This window comes from Pristiophorus japonicus, chromosome 20, assembly GCF_044704955.1.
Source record: "Pristiophorus japonicus isolate sPriJap1 chromosome 20, sPriJap1.hap1, whole genome shotgun sequence".
In the NCBI taxonomy this organism is placed as follows: Eukaryota; Metazoa; Chordata; class Chondrichthyes; family Pristiophoridae; genus Pristiophorus; species Pristiophorus japonicus.
This window is the reverse complement of record NC_091996.1, coordinates 27987464-28005313: the sequence shown is the minus strand read 5'-3', so window position 1 is coordinate 28005313 and position 17850 is coordinate 27987464. Positions and strand designations below refer to the sequence as shown.

At 42.8% G+C, this 17850-nt stretch overlaps 2 protein-coding genes across 4 annotated transcripts in view; one reads left to right on the top strand and one right to left on the bottom strand.

Annotated features, from left to right (window-relative positions):
• rabepk (Rab9 effector protein with kelch motifs) overlaps positions 1–9770 on the top strand; it is a 34546-nt gene extending 24776 nt beyond the window's left edge. For both annotated transcript variants that reach the window (XM_070862661.1, XM_070862662.1), the window contains exons 5-8: positions 122–283; positions 2148–2297; positions 2794–2949; positions 8056–9770. In XM_070862661.1, coding sequence (XP_070718762.1) covers positions 122–283; positions 2148–2297; positions 2794–2949; positions 8056–8375 — 788 coding nt within the window. In that variant the 3' untranslated portion in view covers positions 8376–9770. The remainder of the gene's footprint in view (positions 1–121; positions 284–2147; positions 2298–2793; positions 2950–8055) is intronic.
• Positions 9740–17161, bottom strand: hspa5 (heat shock protein 5). Of its 2 annotated transcripts, none has more exons than XM_070862658.1 (10): positions 17055–17161; positions 16222–16377; positions 15880–16111; positions 15188–15322; positions 14530–14642; positions 14234–14388; positions 13915–14150; positions 12716–12953; positions 12428–12595; positions 9740–12239 (listed from the first exon to the last, which is right to left on the bottom strand). In XM_070862658.1, the coding sequence occupies exons 2-10, from the start codon at positions 16332–16334 to the stop codon at positions 11674–11676; spliced, it is 1956 nt and encodes a 651-aa protein (XP_070718759.1). In that variant the 5' UTR covers positions 16335–16377; positions 17055–17161; the 3' UTR covers positions 9740–11673. The 2 variants fall into 2 exon arrangements, with proteins under 2 accessions (XP_070718759.1, XP_070718761.1); XM_070862660.1 differs by having other exon boundaries at positions 17069–17096.
• Positions 17162–17850: the final 689 nt, after the last annotated feature.

Here is a 17850-nt window from a genome sequence, read left to right as displayed (position 1 = left end):
CTGATGCCTTTTTATTAAAACTAGTTACACAGAATAGACTACAAACTTGAACTAACAATGATTGTTACTGGTCAGACATAATGTAATTGTTGCTCTAATCTGTGTGTTCTGTCTGAACCAGAAACTGGAGTGTGGAGAAGCCCAGTAGTAAATGGGACTCCACCAACACCCCGAACATGTCACGGTTCAACTGCAGCTATTGGAGACTGCCTCTATGTTTTTGGTGGCGGAGACAAGGGAGCAGAGCCTGTACAAGATCCACAACTCCACGTGTTTGATAAAGGTACAAATAAGCAGTTTGCTAAGTAAAACATCTTAAATAAAACATCTTACTAACATCTTTGCTTTGCAAATGGACACTGATCAGGAATTAGAAGTAGTAGTTTCGGGAAGGTAAACAAATCTGTGAATCAAGAGGTATGTTATGAGAAGGTTTTTGAAGATGAGGAGAGAGGCAGCAAAGTAGCTTCAGAAGAGAATTTGAGTGTTGGGCCATAAAGACTATGCACCCATGGTGGAAACTCACAAGCAGAGGGTGCAAGCTGGAGGAGATTGCATAGGTGGGGTGAGGCGAGGCCCTGACGGATATAGAAATGAGGATGAAGATTTTGAATTCAGTATACTGGCGAGCCAGTGAAGGTCAGGAGGGACTGGGGTGATATGTCAGTGGTATTTAGTACAGCATCGAATTTAGCCTGCAGAAGTCTGGATGAGTGGGAGTTTCCGTCAGTGGAATTTGAGAGACCAATTCAAAGGGTATTGGAAAAGCTGAGCCTGGAGGTTGTAAAGTTGCCAAAACAGTGGAGGCAAGATACAGTCTATGTTATAAGAACATAACATAAGAATTAGGAGCAGGTGTAGGCCATTCGGCCCCTTGAGCCTGCTCTGCCATTCAATGAGATCATGGCTGATCTTCTACCTCAACTCCACTTTCCTGCACTATCCCCATAGCCCTTGATTCCCTTAATATCTCTGTCTTGAATATACTCAAAGACTAAGCCTCCACAACCCTCTGGGATAGAAAAATCCAAAGATTCAGCACCCTCTGAGTGAAGAAGTTTCTCTTCATCTCAGTCCTAAATGGGCGACCCCTTATTCTGAAACAATGACCCCTGGATCTAGACTCCCCAGACTGGGGAAACATCCTCCCTGCATCTACCCTGTCAAGCCCTGTAAGAATTTTGTATGTTTCAATGAGATCACCTCTCATTCTTCTAAACGCTAGATAATATAGGCCTAGTCTACTCAATCTCTTCTCATAGGACAATCCCCCCATTCCAGGAATCAGCCTGGTGAACCTTCGTTGCACTCCCTCAATGGCAAGTACATCATTCCTTCGGTAAGGAGACCAAAACTGTACACACTACTCCAGGTATGGTCTCATCGGGGTTCCATATAATTGCAGTAAGACGTCTATACTCTTATACTTAAATCCTCTTATAATAAAGGCCAACATATCATTTATGTTCAGGGTCTGAGGCTAGCTTTGTTGAACAAGATTTCAAAGATAGAAAAAAGAACTTGGATTTATACAGCACCTTTCACATTCACATGATGCTCCAAAGCACTTCATTGCTAATGAATTACTTTCTGGATGCAGTCAGTGACTGTCGACAAGCATGGTAGCTAATTTGTGCACAAGATTTCAAAAACAATAAATGTTCACTTTGTTGGTGTTGGCACCTCTGACAATGAAGCACTCCCTATGCTACCACTGAGCCAAGTTGACAGTAGTGATTGTCTCCCAGTACTTATTTAAAATATATTATATTTTCCGCGTTTAAAAGTGGTCACTCCATCTGTAGATACCGCACTACTCCCGTGCCAGAGGACTGGTCGACAATTGCTTCCAGAAGTTTGCTAGTGCCACTTGAACCAACTCCTGGGACATTTTGCAAGAGTCGCTTGTCTGTTCTTCAAGCTGGAAATGTGTTCACTTCCTCCTTCTGTCAGTCAGGAGCAAGAATTCACTTTATGGGCATCGTGGCATAAATCGGCACCAGTGTGCTGCACCACCATTTCATGAGCGAATCCAAGTATTACAAATGCCACAGTTAAATTATTGTTGATATTTTGCAATTAACAATTTTCTCTCCCCATGAAAATGCTAATGCAAATTTATCTATCTTGGCCGCTGCATTTTTTAGCCACACTTAGCTGGTCGCAGCAATCAACAGAAGGAAGACCACCAGCCCCAAGACATGGCCATGTGATGGTTGCTGTAGGTAGCAAATTATTCATCCATGGAGGATTAGCTGGAGACAAGTTTTTTAATGACATGTATGTCATTGATACAGGTAGGTCCTGTAGATAGACATTTATTTTAAGATATGAAAAATTGTGTCTGTAGAAATTCTTATTGTTAATTGAAGTATTTTTAAAACTTTACTGCCTTGTTTTCTGAAAATATATATGTATGAAAAGAGCGGCCAGTTATAGAACAGTACAGGAAGGGGACAGGGATCAGGAATGGCTGGCTGCCTTCATCCTCAGCACTAGGGAACCTAAAGGAGGGAGAATTTAGAAAAATGTAAAGAGAGATCACAACAAATGCAGCAGGAATTGATCATTCAGTTCTAAGAAAACTTGGATAGGAAATATATCGGAATTGAAGTATTAAAATGTGCTACATTGAAGGGTGCTTGGAGCCTGATCTTTTTTCATTGATACCATATGGTCATGGGATTGTTTGATAGTTACCCATAGAAATTGAAAGCCTTTTTTTTTAATGCATGCAATAAAATTTTAATATATTCTGAATTTTTCATTTTTTAATGTGTCTGTGATGTACAGCTGCAGTTAACATGAAATGGAAAAAAGTAAAAATGAAAGGGGATATCCCAGGAGGCTGTGCAGCTCACTCTGCAATTTCCCATGGAAAGTACATCTACATATTTGGTGGTATGGATGTCACAGGTGCACTGAACACCATGAATAAGTATCACATTGGTAGGTGCTTTCAATTCCCTCTGCATCACAGGATTCTGTAATGGGGTTGTCTGTTTGAAAATCTATCCAGCAACAAACCAGTCCCAATAATGTTTAACTTTTTATAAGCTATGGTTGACTTTCAGTAAACTTCATGAGTGACTTTTCCTTGGACAATTGAAATCTCAAATAACTTTATGGTAAATTATCCACTTGTCTTGTTAAATAAACTGAACAAGAATCTTGCCACTCTTATTAGATTTCTACCAAAAATTATCAGTGTAGTTCATCAGATGCAAAACTGTTCGAGACTTTGTGACAATTATTGTGACCAATAGTCTTTTGAAATATTACTTTCATTATGCCAAAGCTGGGTGAGCTGAATTGGCTTAGTTACTGGCCTTCATGTTCCTACATTTCTGTTCTTTAAATGTTAACGTCATTATACTGTGTTAGTTACTATTTCCATTGGGCAATTTATTTTTATATGTTTTATCTTTTCCCCACCCTATTCGCATATTTAAAAACAAATCCACCTCCTTTAGATTCCCTTGGCCCACATGCTAGTCACCAACAGGATGCCAGACAACCTGTTGCCAGGCCTCTGCCAATCCTGGTTTGTAACCAGTCATTAAAATATGCACAGCACACAACTTGTTTCTCCAACTAATGTGCCGAGTTGAGATTGGGAGGTTAGTAATGGAGATAACCAAAGGTGTAATCTTATTGATACGTCCTTACTATATAGTATAAATGCACACGAGGCCCATGCTTGAGAGAAGGTCAGTCTGTGACCTGTCCTTTATTTCATAGCACTCAAGTGATGGAAGTGGGTGGAGCTTCCTCTTTTATATCTGAAGGTCTTGGTTAGGAGTGTCTCCCACAAGTTCACCACCTAGTGGTCAGTGTTCTCACAGTGTACAACTTAGGTCAGATTATACATGGGTTACAATGCTGGTTGAATACATGACATCACCTCCCCCCCCCCTCCCCCCCCCCCCCCCCCAAAGTCCGATCACAGGTTGAGTCTCTCTGGTGGTTTACGCTCTCTTGTAGAGCGCCTGAGTTGGGGCTCCGGTTGTTGGGCGCTGGCCAGAGTGTCTGCTGTTTGAGGTGCCTCAGGCCTGTCCGGACTGCCCACAGTGACTGGGCTCTCCTCCCTTTGGTTCCTGTGTTCGGTCACATGTGGTGGAGTGAACTCTACATCGTGTTCTTCCTCTTCTTCTCTGGGGTTGCTGAACCTCCTTTTTGTTTGATCCACATGTTTGCGGCAGATTTGTCCATTGGTAAGTTTAACTACCAGAATCCTATTTCCCTCTTTGGCAACCACAGTGCCTGCGAGCCATTTGGGCCCTGCAGCGTAGTTGAGGACAAAAACAGAGTAATTTACATCAATACATCGCGCCCTCGCATTCCTGTCATGGTAGTAATATTGTGACTGGCGCCTGCTCTCGCCAATTTTTTTCATGGTGGGGTGTATAAGGGATAACCGGGTTTTGAGCGTCCTTTTCATTAGCAGCTCTGCGGGTGGAACCCCTGTGAGCGAGTGTGGTCGGGATCTATAGGCCAACAGGAGGCGTGATAAGCGGCATTGTAGGGAACCCCCTTGGATTCTGAGCATCCCCTGTTTGATTATCTGCACTGCTTGCTCTGCCTGGCCGTTTGAGGCCGGCTTGAACGGTGCCGTTCTAAGATGGTTAATTCCATTGCCTGCCATGAAGTCCTGCAATTCAGTGCATTGTTGCTGACCAAGATGTCCGGTAGATCGTGGGCGGCGAACATTGCCCGTAGACTTTCTACCATGGCAGAGGATGTGCTTGAATTTAAAATGTTTCACTCTATCCATTTGGAGTAGGCGTCTACTACAACCAAAAACATTTTTCCCATGAAAGGACCTGCGTAGTCCACATGGATGCGTGACCAAGGCTTGGCGGGCCATGGCCAGGGGCTAAGGGGGGCTTCCCTGGGCGCATTGCCCAGCTGGGCACACGTGTTGCACCTGCGAACACAAAGTTCCAGATCTGCGTCTATCCCTGGCCACCAAACGTGTGACATGGCAATTGCCTTCATCATGACAATGCCCGGGTGCTCATTGTGGAGTTCTCTGATGAACACCTCTTTCCCCACAGTAGGCAATCGGCCTGAATCGAGAGTTCATCCCTGCGCCTGTGAAATGGTTTAAATTTCTCAGGACATGCCCTGTACGTGGTTGCCCAGTCCCCTTTCAGGACACATTTCTTGACTAGAGACAATAGCGGGTCTCTTTGTCCAGACTTTAATCTGACGGGCTGTCACGGGTGAGCCTTCGCTTCCGAAAGCTTCAACAGCCATGACCATCTCAGCAGCATGCTCGGTAGCCCCCTCAGTGGTGGCTAGTGGGAGACTGCTGAGTGCATCGGCGCAGTTTTCGGTGCCCGGTCTGTGCCGAATTGTGTAGTCATAGGCAGCTAACGTGAGTGCCCACCTCTGTATGCGGGCCGATGTGTTTGCATTTATGGCCTTGTTGTCGGCCAGAGGTGACGTTGGGATCTGTCTCCAGCTCAAATTTCCTGCCAAACAGGTACTGGTGCATTTTCTTTACCGCATATACACATGCGAGCGCCTCCTTTTCTACCATCCCGTAGCTCCTTTCTGCCTGGGACAGACTTCTGTAGGCATAAGCTACCGGCTGTAACTGACCCTTGGCATTGACATGCTGCAACACACACCCGACACCAGAGGACGACGCATCGCACGTTAACACAAGTTTCTTACATGGGTCATATAGCGTTAACAGATTGTTGGAACATAACAAATTGCATGCTCTATTAAAAGCCCTATCCTGGCTGTCCCCCCAGACCCATTCACGACCTTTGTGTAGGAGCACGTGTAGCGGCTCTAGCAGCGTGCTCAATTTGGGAAGAAAGTTACCAAAATAGTTCAGGAGCCCCAGGAATGAACGCAGCTCCGTCATGTTACGGGGTCTGGGTGCTCTCTGGATCGCTTCCATCTTGGACGCAGTAGGGCTGATCCCGTCTGCTGCTACCCTCATCCCCAGGAATTCTACCTCTGGAGCTAGGAAGACGCACTTCGCCTTTTTGAGTCACAGCCCTACCCGGTCCAGTCTGCGTAGCACCTCCTCCAGGTTGTGGAGGTGTTCTTCAGTATCGTAACCCGTAATGAGGATGTCGTCCTGAAAAACCACCGTCCCTGGAATCGACTTGAGGAGGCTTTCCATATTTTGTTGGAAGATCGCGGCGGCCGAGCGAATCCCGAACGAACATCTGTTGTACTCAAACAACCCCTTGTGTGTCATGATGGTGGTCAGCTAATTCGACTCACTCGCCAGCTCCTGGGTCATGTAAACTGAAGTCAGGTCCAATTTTGAAAAAAGTTTGCCACCAGATAGCGTCGCAAAGAGGTCCTCCGCTCTCTGTAGCGGGTACTGGTCTTGGAGTGACACCCGATTGATGGTGGCCTTGTAATCGCCACATATCCTGACTGACCCATCTGCCTTGAGCACCGGCACAATCGGGCTCGCCCAGTCACTGAATTCGACTGGCGAGATGATGCCTTCCCTCAGCAGGCAGTCCAATTTGCCTTCTATCTTTTCCCGCATCACGTACGGCACCACTCTGGCCTTGTGGTATACTGGCCTGGCGTCCGGGTTTATGTGAATCACTACCTTGGCCCCCATAAAAGTGCCAATGCCGGGTTGAAATAGTGAGTCAAATTTGTCCAGGATCTGTGAGCATGATACTCGCTCCACAGAGAAAATTGCATTGACATCGCCCCATTTCCAGTTCATGACAGCAAGCCAACTCCTCCCCAGCAGTGCAGGACCATCCCCTGGGACAATCCAGAGTGGCAGTCTGTTCTCCAAATCTTTGTGGGTCACGACTACCGTGGCGCTGCCTAGCACCGGAATGAGCTGCTTTGTGTAAGTCCGTAGCTGTGCGTCAATCGGCGATAATTTTGGCCTCCTGGCCATGGACGGCCACAACATTTTGAACTGTTTGATACCCATCAGGGACTGACTGGCCCCCGTGTCTATCTCCGTGGATACTGGGATGCCATTGAGGAGCACTTTCATCATTATCGGTGGCGTCCTGGTGTATGAACTGTATACGTGCTCCACATGAACTCGCTGAACTTCAGCTTCCAGCGATTTCTCCCAGCGTTCATTTCTGCAGATATTTTGCTCACCTCTGCAAACTCTGGCTGAGTGTGTGTCTCCACGCTTCCAGCATGAGCTGCTGTTTGAAACAAAAGGTCCCTTGCCAGTCGATCGTCCCTGACTGCCCCTGTTATTGCCCTTGAGTGCGCCATTAACAGTTGTGGATGTCCCCATTACTGGCCGCATTGTCCCTTGCAATGACGTGAATCTCCGTTCAGCTTGCCATTGTCTGTCGAACTCCCCCTCTGGGTTCGACTACATGTTGGGGCATGCCCGACTGCCTGGAGAACTGTGTGCTGCTTTAACAATGTTGAATCTCTGTCCCAACCATTCCTTAACACAGTACCTCTTGTCTGTTCTTCTACTGGCCATGCTCGTGTGGTTTAAATCCCAGTTCCTCGTCGCCATTGATACGTCCTTACTATACAGTATAAATGCACACGAGGCCTATGCTTGAGAGGTCAGTCTGTGTGACCTGTTCTTTATTTCATAGCACTCAAGTGATGGAAGTGGGTGGAGCTTCCCCTTTTATATCTGAAGGTCTTGGTTAGGAGTGTCTCCCACAAGTTCACCACCTAGTGGTCAGTGTTCTTACAGTGTACAACTTAGGTCAGACTATACATGGGTTACAAATGCTGGTTGAATACATGACACCCATCACCCGTTAGCTTTAAGTAGACTGGTTAACCAGACATGAATATTAAAATGAAAGGAATATTTAAGGATACGAGTTAGCAGCAGTCTTATTTATGTGTTTAAAATATGCTTGTGGTTTTTTTTCTCTTGCGGTGGCTCGATTCCTGACCACAGCTGTTGTTTTTATACCTGTTGTGGGAGTGGACACTTGTAGCTTTCAAGTCCACTCAGTGCCCAAAGAAAAAATGGGATTACAGTGCCGTTATCGGACTGTTTTGAACTTTCACTTTAGATTACCCAACTATGTAACACTATTTAATTTCACCTTTTTACAGAAAAGCATTGCTGGACACTATTAGAATTTGATTCCGCTTTGCCTGCAAGAAGGCTGGATCATGCCATGTGTGTTATACCCTGGAAAATGAGAGAATCTGAAACTGCTGCAGAAAATGATCATGGTGAACATTCAGTTAAAGGGAACATGTACAAGGAATCGAACCAGCAAAGTCGGAATGATGAAAATCTTCCTCAGAATTGTTCAGCACTTCAAAATCAAACAGCGAATATTGTGCATCTGTGCATGATATTTGGTGGCATGGACACTCAAGGGGAAATTTATAATGATTGTTTTGTAACTCTAGTTGATGGCTATTAACTGCATGCTACTCTGGGTCTTGTCAGGCACATTGCACCCTATTCCCCTCCTTTGATTACTCGTCCTCTGGTAGCTATCCAAACATTCCCCCAATCATGGAGCTGCCCCATTTGTCTACACCTGCTTTACCTTGTGCAATATTTGATGTGACTTTACTGGCTATGCGGAAGTCTGAACAACCACTTAATATATTTTAATCCTTTCTTTTTAATTAGTTTTACGCACTTGGTTGTTTGGATGCAGCAGCAAAATTGGTGAATAGCCCTTTGACAAAATCATAAAATGCTGGAAATGCTCAGGTTAGGCAGCTGTGGAGAAAGGAGTTAACAGGGTCAGTCCTGATGAAAGGTCAAGATGAAATGGCAACACTGTTTCTCTCTCTCTCCACAGTTGCTGACTGACGAGAGTATTTCCAGCATTGTTAATTTCCAGTACAGTATTTTGCTTTTGATAAAATCATGTTGCCAATTCACTGGTTCTTTCCACAAACATAGGCTCTCATGATGCCATATTTCTTAAAACTTCCTTATCTAGAGTAATGTTTATATAAATTATTTCCAAGTCAACCATGATTTAACTGCTTTTAAGCGTGACAGGAAATGTATTCCTCAAATCTTCATTGACGGAACCATTGTGATAGCATGTCCCAGATTGTTCATACTTACTGGAGAGTCTGGAACTAGGTAATGCAAAATACATTGTTATGCAATGTATAGGAAGTAGGGCATGTAGTTAGAAAGGCATAAAAAGGGCAAGATTTAACAAAGTAGTTAGAAAGTTGAGCTCAATTGCTAACCTGTAATCTACAACAGATCAGAATCTTGAAGTGCAGCCTCTTTAAAAAGAGATGTCCACTTTCCAGCATTTTGCCTAGATAATGATTGGATAATCACATTGCTGTTTGTGAGAATTTGCTTATGCATAAATTGACTGCCACGTTTCCCATCTTACAACAGTGACTACACGCCAAAAAAGTATTTCATTGGCTATAAAGCACTAGAAGACAGCCAGTGGTCATGAACGTTACTATTATAAAGCCAAGTCTTTCTAACCCTATAAAAGGCATCGCTTGGTGTTCCAGCATGTTGGTTATGTTCCTTAACCTTGTAAATGTTTTGACTCGTCAAACTAGACCTATATTTATCTTTACAATAGCGCTGCATCTTATCCTGAAAAAGCTTAAGCTCAAATTTAATTGCAATATGGTTCATTTTAAGACTGCTAGCCATTGCATGGTTCATTTGGGATTTTAATATAAAAAAAACTTCACATTATACCTGTGAATTGCATGGTTAAAGTTATCCAAATGCACTAAATGTCAAGACCATCATTATGCAGATATAAAACCAGTCTCAACATAGTCATATATTACAAAGCATTTTATTGTGATGTTTTCTATACAGTTGTATTTCAAATAAATTTTAAAACTCTGAATATGAAAGCTGACGGAAATTGTACAACCCACACTTCTGTTCATGTCCACTTAGGTGTGTTACTGGTGTTACCATTTTTCAACAATGTTTTCAGTATGAATTTAATCTGTTGCTCAGTAAATACAAGGTGGCAACTGCTGTTTCTGAACAGTTGGAAAAAAAAACCCTGACAAAATAAAAAAGCAGCAGCCTAAATCCACTGATACATGACAAGCAAGGACAAGGATAAAATTGCAGAGGGAAAGGTTATTCCCTTGCACCTTATGGAAGAATCTCAAGAGATTAGTGAAATTTAGCACTGCATTTTTCTAAACTAGAAAGGTGATTATTTAAATCTGTAAAGCAATGCCAGTATTAAGTTGAGCAGTCACATTTACAGGGAAATCGATTACATAAATAGATATCTGCTCAAGATTCTCCAAAAAAGGAATTGCCACATTGGACAATTAGAAAGTGCATTTAATTCTTGTTCATAGATCGAAACAGTAACTATTACATGTTCGCCCAATCGGTTGAGCTCCACAGCTTCTGAAAAATCCAAAATACTTAATTTTCAATTCTTCCATCAATAACTTGCATTTCAACAAGTAGTTTCCTTCTTTGCTCGGAACAAATAAGAACTCCTTTGCTCAGTGCAACAAATTTGAGAATGCAATTGCAACAACTGTTCCAGGCACTGTGATGCTTTATTAAACTACCCAATACTCATGTAGCTACAATGATACCACACAGCTGGAGCATAGCTTGCTCCAGCAGTGTTCAACATTCTGGGGTAATAATTTGACAAAGCCCTTTCCATAACACATAAAATACAATGACAATTGAAAGAATTTATACACTACTGAAATGGTCTAGGTTGCCATGGCTTGAAGACCACAGGTTGGACATTCCTGGCTTAATCATATTTCTAAAATTAACATTTGGGGCTTATGTTAATCTATTTCTCAGTCAAACTCAAGTACAGAACCTCAATTTATTACAAGCGCTCTTAGTGCTGCATACTTATAATTGAGATTGGACAGCTAAATTTGAAAGTTACACTTCAGTTTATTAAGAGCTAAGTTTATCCAACTTTGATGTACCTGTAGTTCATTACTGCAAGTTGCATTATTGATGGATTTTACAAAATGCATTTTGCAATCTCAGCTTTGCCACCAAAGGGATTTGATAGTTTAGCATCTTGTATTTCAAATGTAACCCCCACTTATACAAAGGCATTCACCCACCCTGTAGCTTAACTCACCATTAATTACATCATGAAGGCCACTACAGGACTGTCATTGATCAAAACCGATGTGGAACAGCATGCAATCATTCAAATCTACTTTGGGATGAGAGCTAGATACTGTACCATTTTAGTACTCAAGTAGCAGGGCAGCTAGTGTATGGTGGATTAAAGTGCTCGGAACAGAGAAAGTAAAATATAGCAATGACTAATTTTAAAACTTGAACAGCAGGACACTGGTGATCAGCATTTTCATTTCCCAACTATCTAGATCCTCAAGACAAGAAAAAGTAATGTTCATATCAAACATAACATTTATTGGCCAATACAGTAGAAAATGTTTTCTACACTTACACAGACCAAACAAGGGATTTCAAATAAATAGAAAAATGCATTGTGTATGTGGAGAACATTGTATTCATAACCCCTCCCTCTTGACATCTCTTCTCAATTGAGTTCTCCTCTCTGGATAGTTCATGCTGAAACTGCAATGGAAAGTACTGAGCCATGAAGAAGGTTCACTTTGCCAGTGAAAATTCTGCACACACATTCAAGAATTAAGTCCTTATCATTGAGAATTTCCCAAACAGTAAAGTTCAGTCCACTATTTACAAATTAACATGTTAGGAGTCCTTTTTGATTACAACTCATCCTTTTCAGTCTCTTCTTCCTCCTCTTCTGGTTGGGATCCACCTGCACTTCCATACAGCTTGCTAACAATTGGCTGAACAATCTCTTCTAGTTCCTTCTTCTTAGCTTTGAAGTCTTCTATTTCAGAATCCTGGTGACTTTCAAGCCATTCAATCTTTTCTTCCACAGCTTTCTCTATGGTTTCTTTGTCCTCTGCAGACAGCTTGCCACCAAGTTTTTCTTTATCACCAATCTGGTTCTTCAGAGAATAAGCATAGCTTTCCAAGTCATTTCTGGAATCAATACGCTCTTTAAGCTTTTGATCCTCTTCAGCAAATTTCTCTGCATCAGTTACCATCCTCTCAATTTCTTCCGGGGTCAAACGGTTCTGGTCATTCGTAATGGTGATCTTGTTTTTATTTCCAGTGCCTTTGTCCTCAGCAGTAACACGCAGGATTCCATTTACATCTATTTCAAATGTTACTTCAATCTGAGGAACACCACGAGGTGCTGGAGGAATACCAGTCAGGTCAAAGGTACCAAGAAGATGGTTATCTTTGGTCAGTGGACGCTCACCTACAAAACAAGAATGTAAGCCTGATATTGCAAGGATAACTTTCAAAACAAACATCTTGTATATGAAGTTTTGATCTGTATTTTTGCAGAGTTTATGTTCAGTACAATGAAGTCTGAGCCATAGGAACCCACAAAGTCATGGAACTCAACAAAATCAAAAAAAGTGTCTGGATTCAATGAAAACATACCTTCATACACCTTGATGGTTACAGTGGGTTGGTTGTCAGAAGCTGTTGAGAAAATCTGAGACTTTTTGGTTGGGACCACTGTGTTACGTGGGATTAGCTTGGTCATGACACCACCAACAGTTTCAATGCCAAGAGTCAGAGGGCAAACATCCAGGAGAACAAGGTCACCTAATGTTGGGTTCAAGTAGAAAGCAGAGCGTTAGGAAACAAAACAAGTCAAACTGAATCAGATTCAGTAGTCACAAATTAACCATGTACAGACCACATGGAATAATCCATGATACTTACCAGTATCCTCCTCTCCAGATAGGACACCAGCCTGTACTGCTGCACCATATGCCACAGCTTCATCAGGGTTGATTCCACGAGATGGCTCCTTGCCATTGAAAAACTCCTTCACCAGTTGCTGAATTTTAGGAATACGAGTGGAGCCACCTACAAGGACAATTTCATCAATTTCAGTTTTCTTCAGATCAGCATCCTCCATCACTTTCTGCACAGGTTTCATAGTTGATCGGAAGAGATCCTGTTGGTAACAAATTTTACAGCACATTAGCATATATTTCAGTAATTCAATGCACTTACTTTCCACCTCCAGTTTTTAAACAACTGAGTTTTGTAATGGAATAGAATATAACTAAGCCAACATGACCAAAGTGCTTGATTGAGGAAGCTGTACTTGCAAACAAGTTAAATGGTCCAGTTCTCCATTTTAGTGCTTTATGAATAACACTATAGAAGTGCCAGCCAAAGTTAATTTTGTGCTCACTCACTCAATTTGTTTGGGACAGGAGCAGTTATCCACACATCCCCACTCACTACCAAAGATGGGAATTCAGGTCATATCCTAGACATAGCAAAATATCAATAATGACCAGATGGCACCTTGCATCACCCATCTCACACCTTTCAAGATGAAAACCCTGAAGTTAAGTTACACATTTGAAATTAGAAAAAGCATTCCCTTAAGCTCACTTCAGCATTGGCCCAAAGTACCATTGAGATGTTTATTTTAGGGCACTAGATTTTCAGCAGCCCTTCCAAGTATTGATACTTGCAACAAATCCCAGAACAGAGACTTCTGATTTTGTAGAAAACCAGGCCATCTCCAAAATGGGTAGTAGGAGTACTGAAGTAGAATAAAAGGATAACTAAACAAATTTAAAATATGTCTTGAATGGGAATCAAGTTGAACATTTGGTTGATGGCGTTTAAATGAAGCACAGAGCAAAATCTCATGCAGGCCACACGTGTGGGGGTGGGGGGGGGGGGGGGGGGGGAGTGTTGCAGGACTGCTCTTTTGAATTTGATTTGCCTTTATCACTACAATTTTCAGAATCAAAAATGCTGAAACAAATATTTAAACCAAAATCACTGTTCAAGGATCAAAGTCAGCCTTACTTTTAAACAGATCATCCAACTGTTGGGTTGGATTTGAATCCAAACAAACAATATTTCTGCCTTTTGGGTTTTATGAGACCACTCACCATATTCAGTTCCTCAAACTTTGCACGAGTTAAAGTTTCAGAGAAATCCTCTCCCTCAAAGAAAGATTCAATTTCAATTCTAGCCTGATGTTGGGCAGACAAGCCACGTTTGGCCTTTTCAACTTCACGGCGAAGCTTCTGTACAGCTCGGTTATCCTTCCGAACATCTTTTCCAGTTTTCTTTTTGTACAACTTGATGAAGTGCTCCATCACACGTTGGTCAAAATCTTCACCACCTGTTAAAAAAAATTCTCTTTAGCATTCATTATAATTTGAACAAGTGCAATAATTGTCAATGTAACTAGATTTATTGTCTTACCCAGGTGAGTGTCTCCATTTGTAGCAACTACTTCAAAGACACCATTGTCAATAGTAAGCAGGGACACATCAAAAGTACCACCACCAAGGTCAAAAACCAGAATGTTCTTTTCACCCTCTCGTTTGTCCAACCCATAGGCAATTGCAGCAGCAGTCCTGAAGTGGAAAGGGGAACAGTCCAAATGAAGTCTTTGAAACTGGATATTGAGGTAATTAATATTCCTATTACCTAACAAGTCTGAAATATTACTGGAACCACTTGACATTTAGTACACCATTTTCCAGTGAAATACTTACGGCTCATTGATGATCCTCATAACATTCAACCCAGCAATAGTACCGGCATCTTTTGTAGCCTGACGCTGTGCATCATTGAAGTAAGCTGGCACCGTTACAACAGCATGGGTAACCTACAGAAGATAAAAAATAAAGTTAAGTTTCTCAACCAAATAGCAGGTCTGAAATTTTAGTCTGATTTTAACATGTGCTTATCTTAAAGAATGTTAAGTGCTTTATCCTACACCAGTGAGGAATTAACTCTTGCTTTTTACAGTACCATTTGAATTTGTATTGTGGAAAGGTACTTCCCAAATATCAAGTATGCAGACACATTTTCATGGCCCAGTACAAGTGTCAAGTGACCATGGCTCAACCCAATCTTAATTGTACCAGCTTAAATTGAAATCAGATTTTTGAAATTTGTTTATGGTCTCGTTCAAGTTTCCAGAAGCTGTGGAAGTAGCTGGTTCCACACAGCATTTATTAGTGGCCTTTGAATGCAAAATAGGCAATACCATGGTTGGAAAATGCTCTGCAGTCCAGATGAGGGACCTCCTAAGCTTGCTTCAGAATAACATATACTTCTATGTATAATGAAGTAAACAGCACAGAATAAATAAGTGTGTATATTTCTACCCAAGTTAGAAATGATCTTGAATATATCAATTTTAAATACCTTCTTTCCAAGGTATGCCTCAGCAGTTTCTTTCATCTTGGTCAACACCATAGCAGAGATCTCCTCTGGAGCAAAAGTCTTAACCTGACCAGAAATGTCAATTTGGACATGGGGCTTGTTCTTCTTGTCAATTACCTAAATAAAAAAGTTAATGTAGTTAAAAAAAGAGCAAGATAGCACACCTTACACAATGTCAGGACATCTCAAAGCTAAATGAAATAAGTTTTGAAATGTGGCCACTAAATTACACACACGGTCCAACAAACAAGATACTAGATCAGATCATTTATCTTAGTGTTGATTAAGGGACACCATTAGAACACCACCTCTTGGAACAGTGCCATGTATATTGTTTTACATCCATCGGAGGGAGACAGGGACTCAAAGTTTAACAGCAATGTCTACATTATATGTTCAAATCTCTGCAGCAGGGCCTGAATACAACCCGAGGAGCATGCTACCTCAGAGACAAGACACACCTAAATTTGAACAGGCCAACAAATATCTGATTGTCTAACATCCCATTGATGACAGCTTTTGATTAAAAGTTAGTTCACAAAGTTCACATGTACACCTGCAGACCTAAAATAGAGTTAAAAATACTATGCAGGAGACCCCAAACTGAAAAAATGGCGACAATCCATGTAAACCCCCAATTCAAAATGGGAGGAGCTACACAATGATCTTATTACCTTAAAGGGAAAATATCGGAGATCTTGTTGCACTGCTGGGTCATTCCATGTGCGGCCAATCAGACGTTTGGCATCAAAAACAGTGTTCTCTGGGTTAGAGGTCAGCTGGTTCTTTGCAGCATCGCCTATCAGACGTTCTCCTTCGAGTGTGAAGGCCACATACGATGGAGTGATTCGGTTACCTTGGTCATTGGCAATAATTTCCACACGTCCATTTTTGTAGACACCGACACTAGATAAAGTTAATAGCCATTTAGACACAGACACTAGATAAAGTTAATAGCCATTTTAAGTATTAAAATTTTGCAGCATAACAGATAGCCACAGAAATCTCAAACTTACCATGAGTACGTAGTGCCAAGATCTATTCCAACCACTGTGCCAACACTTTCTCTCTTATCGTCCTCATCCGCGAGGACACTGCAGACGAGCAGGAGAAGAAAATATCCCCTCATTGTGAGTAAAGTTCGTGCTCTTTAATGTAGTGACTGATAGTGTCTAAAAAGGGGCGAAAATTACCCGGGTCATCAAATTGTGCACAAAGTCAACCACCTTCTACAGAAAACTGCCGTTAAATATCACTTTTACAAATCAGATTAATCTCGACTGAAAATCGATACATCAGTGCGATTAATAATCGCCTTGTGCAGCCACCCAGATTCCCAATGGAAGGCTAACGCATTTGGATAGTTAGAAAGGGATTTTCAGCATTTGTTACAAGTGCACAGCGTGAATAATGAGACACGAATCCCTGGGACAGTCAATCAACCGGAGAAGCGCCAAATGAACCGGTGTACCGGAAGCCATTTTACATCAGGCGAAGCTGATCCCGCTTACCAACCCAAACTGCGGGCCTGCACCACACTGCCGAGCCCGGAGGTGGTGGGATTATAAAAATTAAACGCTGGGGGATTGTTTCAGATAAATATAACCGTCTGGACGCCACACTATTGTTCTCCCACACGGCGAGTAAACGGCTGTCGAGGGAAGTCGGCGGCGCCATGCGGCCTCCCGCGCTTGAATGGCCCAAAAAAGCCTCGAGCTATTACGGTTCGGTCACGGTTACGGTTACAAAAATAAACCTAGGCCGTTCTCAGTGATTGTGCCGCTATGGGTTTATTTAAAGCCTGACCACGGCACGCTTACCCGGCGACTGCACCCCCCAAAGCACTTACCAAGCGTCACTTACTCTCTTTACCCTCACAGATTCGCTCTCTCACCGGTCCAGGTTGTCGCTCGTGCCTTTATATAGAATCTGGACTTCCTCGTCGTGGAGTGCCGCGATTGGTCGGCAGCCCTCGCGTTGGAGGCCGCTGATTGGGCCGAGGGCCCACGCTGGCCACTCCGGAGGGTGACACGTACGGGCTTTTTTCAGTCGAGGGCGGGGGGGGGGGGGAGGACGACGCATGAGCCCAGGGAACCCTCGAGGTCCCGCCCTCCTGCGCCTCCATTGGCTGGACTTTTTAAACCGCCGCTGTCCATTGGCAGCGTGGAGGAGGGGGGCGCGAAAGCTGCCGCCGAGCTCGAGTGGCAATTGGCTGGTTCTCTTGTCAATCATCTCTTCCCCCACCCCTCGTGACGCTTCGACCGCCTTGGCCAGCGGCGGTTGCAGGCGTGTTGCGTGCGTTGTTGCGTCATTCACCCTGCGGTTCTGGAATATTCAGCTCACGAATGACGGTAACCCACTTGACGCCTTTTGATGGCAGGAGAATGTACATTTACAGTGAAATGAAAGATTTGCAATTATACAAAAGCAAAATACCGCGGATGCTGGTATCGGAAATAATATGTGATAGCATTTATATAGCGCCTTTCACGACCACCAAACGTCCCAAAGCGCTTCACAGTCAAGGAAGTACTTTTTTTGGAAGAATAGTCACTGTTGTAATGTGGGAAACACAGCAGCCAACTTGCGCACAGCAAGCTCCCACAAACAGCAATGTGATAATGACCCAGATAATTTGTTTTTGT